Genomic DNA, 10,249 nt, shown 5'->3' with positions numbered 1-10,249 from the left:
TAAATCTATATTACTCTAAGTTTGAATAGACAAAATTTTTGTTATTTTTTAATTTTTAAAAAATAGATATGTATTCATATCTATATATATATATATATATATATTTTTTTTCTTTTTTCTTTTTGAATAAGTTATGAAGTGTTATATCCTTCTAACATAATTTGAGTATAGAGATTATTAACCAACAATATTAAGAAAATGAATAAAGTCTATTGCTTCTATTAATTTTTATATGTTTATTTCTAGTTTAGTTTTGTGACTAAAACTCAAGCAATATTAACCTAGATGAAGATTTAACACAATTACTCGAAAAATCAATTACTGAACTGTGTAATTTTCTATTATTTTTGCAATTTGTGCCCTATTTTATAACCAACTATGTTCTATCAATTTGTAGCAAATTACGTCCTTTAAAATTTAATATTTATAATTATTTTACTTCTAGACGTGATGTGGTTTTTTAGGTTTGATTTGAAATTCAAACAAGTTTCTATCTCGCAATTGAATTCGATTTTTTTACTAATTAAATTTATTGGACAAGTGATTCTTTTGAAACCATGTGTATACACATTCAAACGGAAATTTTTACAAGTTTATTGACATGCATCTTAGAATCAATCAAGAATTCCATAACACTAAAGTAAAGGGTTGGTAAAAATAGGAAACAGATTCATAAGAAATAACAAGTGTAAAGAGAAGGCAGGGTAGAAAGATGCCGGACAATTTCAAGCTTCTACTTCATGATTGGTACAATGGGGAGAGAAGGGGATCATGAATTTAATTCAGCAAATAGAGCCTAAGAGTAGTCCTAAATATACATCGGGCTATGAGAGCTTTTGTTATATACGGAGAATTATTGTAACAATACTAACCCCGTTACCGCTGGCATATCAAACATGTCGAACGCCATAGGTTGTGGTACCAAGCCTGGGGCTAGCGTGGTAACCATGCGCTTGCAAGCTATCTCGATGATGATGTTTGGTTCCCAACTGGGACATCATCGACAAGTCCTCTCCATCATGGGCTGAAAAGGATCTCCATTTCGACCACTTCGACTGTTTAGTGTTGTTGCTGGTGCCGCTTGTTAATGCCATGTCCAAAGATCGACGAGCTGTTTCAAAGTCGCTGGAGGCGAACCGAGGTCTTTCCTTTCCTTCAAAAGAATCGATAGCTGAACACCGCAGGTAATCAGGTGAATAATTTCACAGTGAGCAACTCTGTAGGACGATGAAAACTTTCTAGTACTAGGCTGTGGAAATATCTACAGCAACAAAAAGGAGACTGGCTCCTGTTCTTGAAGCCAGCAACCACAGCATTGAAATTAACCAACGCCTAAAGAAGAAAGCCACTGGGTACCATGAGAAGACGCTAGAACATATTTTATTCTGCGTTTTCTGTCACTACATCTTGGAATTAATCAACAGGCTACAACACGTCCGCTTCTACAAAAGTGGAAGGGACTTACATGGAGGTGACTCCACGGAATATTTTAAAGACAAACTTGGAGAAGAGTGAATCGTAGTGTTGAGTCTCCACATCTTTTTGTCACCTGATCCAGATTGCACTCTACCAGGAGCTGTCAAGTGGAGTGTAGCATGTCTAGGAGCCGCGGAGACCCCACAGCCGGATACACTCCTTTGTAGCGAGGGACTCTGTGACATTCTTGTTGTGTCAAACATCTAGCAACTTGAAAATGCTGTGTATACGAGTTACCACACTAAGAGAAGCATTACAACCAACTTGCTACAAGACAGAATCTTTACCATGTAGGTAGGTATACAATGTAGCATTCTTGTGAAGGAAGAACAAAATTCAGTTTTGCGAAAGTCAGACCGAAGTATTACCTTGTGACCAATCTGCGGATTGCTAGGGGTAGTTAGCAGTCCACTATGCCCACTGTGCGAAGTTCGTACGGGCTGTACAGATGGAATAGCTCTCTCTTCATCCTCAGAGATTGCCAACCCCTTGTATCGCTGTATATTTTGCAACTTACCGGCTCCTCCGACGGAAAGGTTCTGAGATGCATTACCAAGAGGAGGAGGAGGAAGGGGAGAGGCATGCCTATCAGCATGTCTATGCAAAGGCGCTGAGTGCGCGATCAAACTTGACGATGCTGCTATAGGGGACGAGCTAGAACCAAGGGGAGGTGGAGGGAGTTTGTGTAACTCACTAATTTGAGGTGGAGATACTTTAGAAGGGGAAATGGATGGAGAAAGTTTAGGTGACCTAGACTGATCAGACCAAGTTGTTGAAGAAGGAAATGGCCGCAGTGGCCCACTACTTGGAACATCTGAAGAATATGCTCTATCCCTCGGTTTTGAGGAAGAAGTAAGAGGACCTGAATAACTGTATCTCTTGTGCTTATTACCAGGAGCACCAGAATTTGCCGCAATAAAGCCTCCGGCAGTTGGAGCTGGGAATTTCAATATGGGAGGCGGGTCACTAGGTGGAGGTAAAGGCATAGGCCAAGTGGTCTGTGAAGGATCGAATGGCGGAAACATCGACATTGGAACACCCATCTTTGTTGCTCGCCCCTGAAACCGTGGCGTTTGCCCGGGTGTACCGTTGTGATGACGAGGAGAAGTCTGTTCAGAGGTTGAGGGTTTGTGTTCATAAGGACGCGTGTCACTATACAACACCCCCGAGTGACCTCTATCAGAAACATGTGGTGGCGATCTGGTGGGGGGTAGAACAGCAGAGACATATGTGGGAGGAGCCCTGTCAACATCATCCACACCTTGAGAGGCAGTAAGTGGTGATGAGGGTGCTGACTTACTCCCTTTGATTATCCATCGAGGCAACGGGGAATCCCCCTCGTTCTCCGAATTTCCAGGCCTATCACTTCCTGATGCCATGTGAGAGCTCCATTCCCGGGACATGTTCAATCGTGAATTAGCTTCCTGCAAGATCAGATAACCCTCCAAACCTGAGCACAATAGGGGTATTCTGAGTAAGAAACAACAGCATTCCTATCAACTGCAGTATAGAAGCTGTTGAACCTCCAACAAATGGGTAGATCGAGACATCGAAGAGTTAGGATTTAACTGAGATGCAAACTCACAATTTCAGAGCTTTCCGACCCCAAATCATCTTCTCTTACATGGTGATGTTCCTTCTCTTCGTCGGCGTCGTCAAAATAGGACCCAGCATCATCGAGATGATGCTCAATGTCTGACACGTCTTCATCATCCTCAATCTCATCATTAAATACATCTCCGTCAGCGGAACTTAGATGTCGGTCAATGTTCAACTCTTTAGTGACTTGCTTCATATGAGGCTCAATGCCATGAAGTGATGTAAGTACTTTGCTGAACAATTGCATCTGCACAACCAACAAGAATGAACGATTTACAATATACACCAGTATTCCGTCACCATCATGCCAACGTACCCCAAATCTAGGAACATTTGCACAAATGAACCTATTCAGACCAATCGTATACATGCGATACAACCAAATTCCTAAACTGTACCCACTGATGCAATATTTCTCATAACATTATCTGCTAGATAGGCCCCAAATAATGACAAAAACCGATTGCTGGGCTGATATCGATAATAAAGAAAGCTAGTCCATCTTAACAAAGCCTAAATGGATATTCAACTCGCGGAATCCATAAGTATAGTCAACATGTAATAAAGAAATGAAGAACATAAGCCACGTCAAAGAATTACCTGGGCAGCATGATGGCGGGCAGTTTGAGTTATAAGGCTTCGAGGCCGACCTTGGCGTAACGAGAGTAGCCGATCTCCTAAAAACTGGCTGACTTCTTCAAATTGTTCTCTAACATTTTCTAGCTGCTCTTCCTCCTGAGCATCGGTCTTTCCAATTTTAGATCTTCCTTTTGCTATGCGTAGCCGATGATGATATAAGGACTGTCTGTTAAGCAAAGGCTACCCAGCACAAATTTAGACAGGAGTCTTGTGTCACGATTTGAACTCAATAATTACCTTAACTAAGATGCAGATAAACCACAATTTCGAGAATAATTCCTAGTAATAGCCCCAGTCAGTGTCCAACCCAAAACAATTACAGAACTTTATTCCTAATGACTTAGAGACAAAAGGGAGGCTGAGAAACGCTAGACTTGAGTAAAAACATTGATCGATACCAGAAAATGACATGAAAAGCAGTTTAAAAGACATCTTACCTTCTCTCATCGTACTGCTTTTTGGTTTCCTGCAGAAGTTATCCAGAGTAGTAAATACTAAGTTAGAAAAGACAAGGCCCAATTTGAGTTGTTTAATCTTCTAATGTTTCTGTCTGATATAGATGTGAAAGCACATCACAATCATAACAAATGCAGACACATAGGCAATTCCTGTCAAAGGGGTCCGCTGAATTTCATTAAAACACTAATTGAATCGAGGGTCTCACGATTCAAATCTACAATCTTCGCATTAAAAAAATTAAGGCTAGGATCAGCAAACGAAAAGCTTCGAACTAAAATTCATAAACCTCAAGGATGCGGGGAGGAATTTAAAACTGACCATGACATCTCGTAAATCACCAATAAGATTTTCTGTCGGGGTGGTGACTGTTTGGGTGACATGAGATGCCTGAAATACAAATACAGACCTTAAAAACTAAATCAACTATAGCAAACCAATATTTGTCGTGGCAATTACCAAAGAAAATGTACAATACACACACTGAATCCCAACAATGAAATTCATCATCACAACTAACTCACAATCTCCTCAGGTATGACCGAGATCAAGGGAAAAACGCAATTGAATAGAACCCTTCAATATAGGCAACATCTAATGCGAAGCTGAAGGCATCAAGACAAGTTAGAGAGAGGTTCTACTCACATAAAGTTCCAAAGACTGCGAAATTACGAACTGCACTTCTCCCACAAGTTTAAATATTTTCCCTACAAACATATCAACGGCTTCCGGTACCATTAGGAACTCGGTATCTTGAGCCATCGACAATAGCGACATTGACGTAATACGAACTAGAGGCGATTCAGTTATACTAGCGAAAGTATATTTTTACGGAATGAATATGCAGGCACAATGCCAGCCTGACTTCTCTATGTCCATTCAATAGACAATCTAATGTAACTGGACCTGACAGATGCGCTCATACATGAAAGGACAAACCCAATTTTGAGGCCTCACATAACACCTCTATAGTGACTTACCAATATCTTGATCGTCCAAGACACCAGGAGCCACAAAGTATGAGGCCATATCTGATACAGCTGTGGATAAGTCTGGGCAGGAACATAAGCACCTTCGGTCAGGATACAAATCACGACAATCTCGATGCCTTGAATGTAATAAAAGGGCAAACACAATCAGTAACCCGTCTCTTGGACCAAAAATAGGAGAATTATGGAAACATAAAAATCAATTAGCAAGACACAACGAAACAGTTCAACAGCCAGGAGAGTGCTCTAATTTTTCCCTGGAAATATTATAATAATAACATGAGGGGAAAATGAGAGAATCTATACCGTAAGCTCGATGGGAAACTTCGGTTGACAAGCTGACAAGCGACTCATATTTCTTCTGTATGCTTCTAATATCCTGCGAAATAATCCACATCTTTGATCATAAAAAAGATTCTTGTGGCATAGACATATAATAAACAGGGAGATTGCAGTAAATGCAAGAAAAAAGGCACATTGCATAGCTGTTGACAGATGATCCAATGTCTACCTAAGCCACACAGGATCATCCAACTATCCGACGAGCAATTCGTTCCCCTCTCTCTAGATCCTCAGCAAAGGGCCTCCCATCCAACCAACCAACTGGGCCTCATTTTCAAGAAAACACAACTGAAGCTTAAAAGTCACATTGTCTTTCGAAGAACAACCTTCATTCCATTGGTAACGAGTTCCGCATCCTCAGTCGGCTCCACGTAGCCCACTCCATGCGCCTCATATCGACGGTTATTATCGTTTCCATAATTGTGCTTGTCTTTAGCTTTGCCTCCCTGCCGCGCTAAGTCCCGCAGCTTCTTGAACGACTTCATTTTCTCTCTATTCCTTCACCACCAGCGCATCTTCTTAAACCCCCTCTCTCTCTCCCGCTGCAAATCAAGAAAAAAAAATTAAAAAAACAAACTTTCCAGAACCTGCTGATCCTCACATCCTCCTAGCATCGTCTTTCTTTTGATCAATCGTCGAGAAATTACGTAGAGAACGACACCCACTACGCTATTGCACTTCTATGAAAAAGTCTACTCACGAGAACTGAAACGATAATACAACCAAGACTGATAATCAGGTAGAGACAAATTTACCTCCACAAGGCTCTTTCAGGAATTGCTGACGGTAAAAAAAATTCTGCAACATGAACAAGAGAATATGAATACAAATAAATAAATAAAGTCCTGACCGACATGACATACAGCTGTCACCTTTGGCAACCAATTGAAGCAGTACCATGTATCGCCATTGAGTTTTCATACTACCACTATGAGATATATTAAAAAGAGGTCCTATCAGAGCATACCTGTTACGATGATAAGAGTTGTTAAAAATAATGTGGCAGCTCGACAGCTCGTTCCATCAGAGAAGAATATGGAAAACCAGGAAGAGTGATGCAGACGTGAAGAGAAGCTTTCTTTTGACGTCGCCCCAAGGCACTGTGATGTCAAACTGCCAACAAATCAGGGTACACGCTAATGGTCAGAAGTCGTCCAACAATATATGAGAAGACCTGCCAAAGCCCACAGATCCTATAACACTCTCAATTCAACTTTTAGAATGATGATTTCTTTGCATCCAAAAAAAGTTAGAAAGCAGCGTTACGGTCACGCTTCCCATCCTCTCTAACTCCCCGCGTATGAGACCTGTCCCCACTTCTAAAAACTCTTCCAACTCAGAGCAGTACCCAAACTTCTCGAAGGATTGCGTCAGTACTCTGGTTAAAGTTCAACCATGTTTAGCTTAATATCTCGAAATGAAGCGTATAGCTTGGATTCTACTCGCTATAGATTATCGACTCTCTCCATAAACTAAAGATGCAATGATCCAATATCTCCGAATAACCTCTAGGGAAAACTCGCTGCCCAATGGACATCGATCGTGAAAGACATATACTATGAACTTCTGCTTAAAATCATTACGATTGCATCCTATTTGCACGTTGATTTTGTGATGTCCACATAAGCGAAGTCTAAATGCCACTTAAATCCCGAGAAGAAGTAGAAATAGTAAGAAGTTGGTCACCCTGGCAGAAAGCAAGACTCTAAGCCTGCAATGATAAACGCTGTTCTTTGAACTATACGAGCGAGAATCCACCTTTGATGTGGATCACAGAAACCGCAAGTAACGATGGCGTCGAGGTTGGCTAAGCCAGTAACTAGTCGGGAAGTACTTCTGGGTTCAACCAATTTCAAGGTTCACTAAGGGTACTAATTCTGCAAGTAATCTACTTGAACAATACTCCCACAAGAGCCTTGCAGTTTCTTCAGTATGTAACGACTTCAGACATAAGAAACTTCCAGATCAATCACAAGTTGACATTCTAGGTTGGAGGATAGAAATGAGCGACTGTAAATCGAGTTTCAGACAGCACAGACCTAAGATCCAGCAGAACGACCGAACCACCATTCAACATCCCTCCCCAATCGCGCCCCAACATTGCACTTCCGGAAGATTGACCACCCCGTCCTATCCCCCGGTGTGGAACAAATCATCATCTAGCTGTAGAGCCTCTAGAAAAAGACTCAAATCTAAAGCCATTGGCGAGTTTGACTACCAGCACCAACCACTCACCAATCCGCTGCGAAACATGTACTGCGGTAAACCCTGCATTCTCCAACGCAGTGCCATTACACATCCACCAACGCAGGCCAAGATGAACAAGGGAGCTTAAAATAGAGTTACACGATGACGGCACACGGTGAATTTTATCCACGATGCACTTCCAAATAGCAAAACAGCAATGCACTTACCACCCCAACGCCCTGTCTACTCCGTCCTCTTCAAACTCCACCGACATCCACCGAGCCTGCACCTCCACACTCCTCTTAATCAAAAAAATAAAATCAAAAAAACCATCGAACACATCCCCGCAAGGTAAGTAAACCACACCTTCAACTCCAACACTCTACATTACCCCCCGACGCAGAGCTTTCCCCCGACTCCTGGTTCTGAGGCACAGATCGTAGCTAGGGTTCGCCACAGCCATGAAATCTGCAACCTCTACCTTTTATCTTCAACCAGCCAACCCGCAGCACCGCTAATCGTCGAGATCAACAAGCCACGGCAACCCTTCCGAAGAGTCCATCGCGTCCTTCTCTCTCTCTGTCTCTCTCGGTGTCTGTGAGTCTGTGTGTCTGTCTCGCTTGCGCTGGCTATGGCGCCTCTCCTGCAGACAGTCCTGGGACGGCCGGAAGACCAGGCTCCTGACCCGGGGGGCAGATGCCCGTAGAAACAAATCGGAGCTATATAAGGGCAAAATGGCTGCCCGGTTGTCTACGCCTGGCGAAACTTTCTTCCTCGGGCAAGGGAGGACCGATCCTGCCGCATTCAAACTTCGGAAAAGGAGTCTGAGTTGACTGCACCTGCTGTGTATTGAGCTCCCCCCCCCCCCACCCAGCTGTTCGCTTTCACACTTGAACCAGGAAGACTCATCTTTTGGGGTCCAGTCAAGCTATGGTCAAAACCTGAGGAGATTCCACGTCATCATGTGCCACGTCACGATTTGATCGGTGTAGTAGGGGTGGGGGTGTGACTTGGCAGAAGATATGTGAATAGGGCTCATATGCTGAGCTCATATGCCCCCACTTGGGGGAAAAGGAAAAGACTGACCCCACTGTCTGCAGTGAAACTGGGCTTGACATTTGATGTTGTCTGATGGATTCAGCCACTGAATCAACCTCCTCTGCCTCCTCATCATGCCCCCTTCCCTCCATAATATATCCACATGTCATGTCCTTGACCATGTAGAAGAACAATATAGTGTGATTTGCCTGAGCTTGGACTTGTTGTCCACATGTTCCCCATGGTCACCCATTCCCTTCATGGATGGTGTCCACATGTTCCCCATGGTCACCCATTCCCTACATGGATGGTGGTTGACATTGGGGATAAATGATTTATGGATAAATGAGTTTGTGGTGGATGAATGAGTTTGTGATGGATGAATGAGTTTGTGGTGGATGAATGAAGGCTACACAGACAAGAATGGTTTAGGGTGGGACTTGAGAAGCTGGACTTGGAGAGTATTGTGGGCAGTGGGGGGGGGGACTTGGAAATTGAGTGAGGCTTGACTTGGAGGATCATTCCCCTTTTGTTGTACTGGTTCCAGCCATTGATCCCTATAATAATATTTATATAGTTATTAAATATATGTAATAATAATTATATAGTTATTAAATATATGTAATAATAATTATATATAATTGCTTTGACCATCATTCCATTCAAACCATTGTGCACATTCTCAACATGGTATTCTTTTTTAAAATTATTATTAGACTTTCACTATTTGAGTAAAGTAACTTGGCGAACAAGAATGGAATGTACTAATGGGATTTACCTGGATTTATTGAGGTGATTGAGATTGACTTGTTTGCTTTTTCTTTAAATGTTAAATTCTTAAGTAATTGTGGATTTGACATTTGTATTGGTTAAAGTATGATATTTCTGCTATTTCGTTTGATAAGAAATTAAATTAAATGCAAAGGATTATATACTTTTTAATACCCTTAGAATATAAATTGAAGGAAGGCAAGAATAATTTTCATACGAAGTGCACCTTATAGATTCTTATCACAGAAGGAGATTCTGAAATATCTAGCAGTAGACAAATTCATATTAGAACTCTATCCAGTAGCTTCTAGTCTTCCGACCTTTAGAAAGATACTAATTGAACCTTTTTATACTGAGACTTCCTGTAAAGTTATTGTATGATATAAAATTCCAAAATCATCTAACGAAAATACAAACTCGTTAATTACAACGAATAATCAAAAGCATGAAAGATAAAATAAAACTCAAAAAACTGTACATGCATATCCATCTAAACAAATAATCTAATAATTGGTGATTATCTTATAAAAAATTGTGTCATTGAGGAATAATATGTCAAATATGTTATTTTTTAAAATATTTGCCATATCATGCTGTTTGATTACATACGTATATGTATGTAGATATACAGCAATTAAGAAAACCAAGTCACAAAAAACTTTAAGAGTGAAAACAACTAAAATAATTTAAATACACAATCAAATAACTCAATCACACATTTGAACATGATATAATATTAAGAGAAATTAAGT

At 41.1% G+C, this 10,249-nt stretch overlaps 1 protein-coding gene across 5 annotated transcripts; it reads right to left on the bottom strand.

Moving 5' to 3' along the window:
• Positions 1-689: 689 nt before the first annotated feature.
• LOC112284741 (uncharacterized) lies at positions 690-8,295 on the bottom strand. Of its 5 annotated transcripts, none has more exons than XM_024524891.2 (15): positions 8,055-8,295; positions 7,916-7,971; positions 6,469-6,614; positions 6,257-6,299; positions 5,828-6,043; positions 5,466-5,538; positions 5,151-5,222; positions 4,816-4,877; positions 4,492-4,560; positions 4,152-4,180; positions 3,676-3,880; positions 3,062-3,322; positions 1,845-2,900; positions 1,466-1,652; positions 690-1,171 (listed from the first exon to the last, which is right to left on the bottom strand). In XM_024524891.2, exons 5-15 carry the CDS (start codon positions 5,984-5,986, stop codon positions 891-893), a joined length of 2,454 nt encoding a protein of 817 aa, XP_024380659.1. In that variant the 5' UTR covers positions 5,987-6,043; positions 6,257-6,299; positions 6,469-6,614; positions 7,916-7,971; positions 8,055-8,295; the 3' UTR covers positions 690-890. The 5 variants fall into 5 exon arrangements, with proteins under 5 accessions (XP_024380659.1, XP_024380665.1, XP_090107743.1 ...); XM_024524897.2 differs by having other exon boundaries at positions 3,101-3,322; XM_090251617.1 differs by having other exon boundaries at positions 8,170-8,290.
• Between the last annotated feature and the right edge of the window lie 1,954 nt (positions 8,296-10,249).

Source organism: Physcomitrium patens, chromosome 7 (genome assembly GCF_059467195.1).
Source record: "Physcomitrium patens ecotype Gransden chromosome 7, ASM5946719v1, whole genome shotgun sequence".
Taxonomy (NCBI): Eukaryota; Viridiplantae; Streptophyta; class Bryopsida; order Funariales; family Funariaceae; genus Physcomitrium; species Physcomitrium patens.
This window is presented reverse-complemented; position numbering and strand designations above follow the sequence as displayed.

Coding starts and splice junctions, on each gene's coding strand:
- LOC112284741 (XM_024524891.2), bottom strand. CDS start 5,986: ATGAAGTCGTTCAAGAAGCTGCGGGACTTAGCGCGGCAGGGAGGCAAA. Junction 5,539..5,827: donor TCGTTACCAATGGAATGAAG/GTTGTTCTTCGA, acceptor ATTATTTCGCAG/GATATTAGAAGCATACAGAA. Junction 1,172..1,465: donor TTCCGTGGAGTCACCTCCAT/GTAAGTCCCTTC, acceptor TGCGGTGTTCAG/CTATCGATTCTTTTGAAGGA.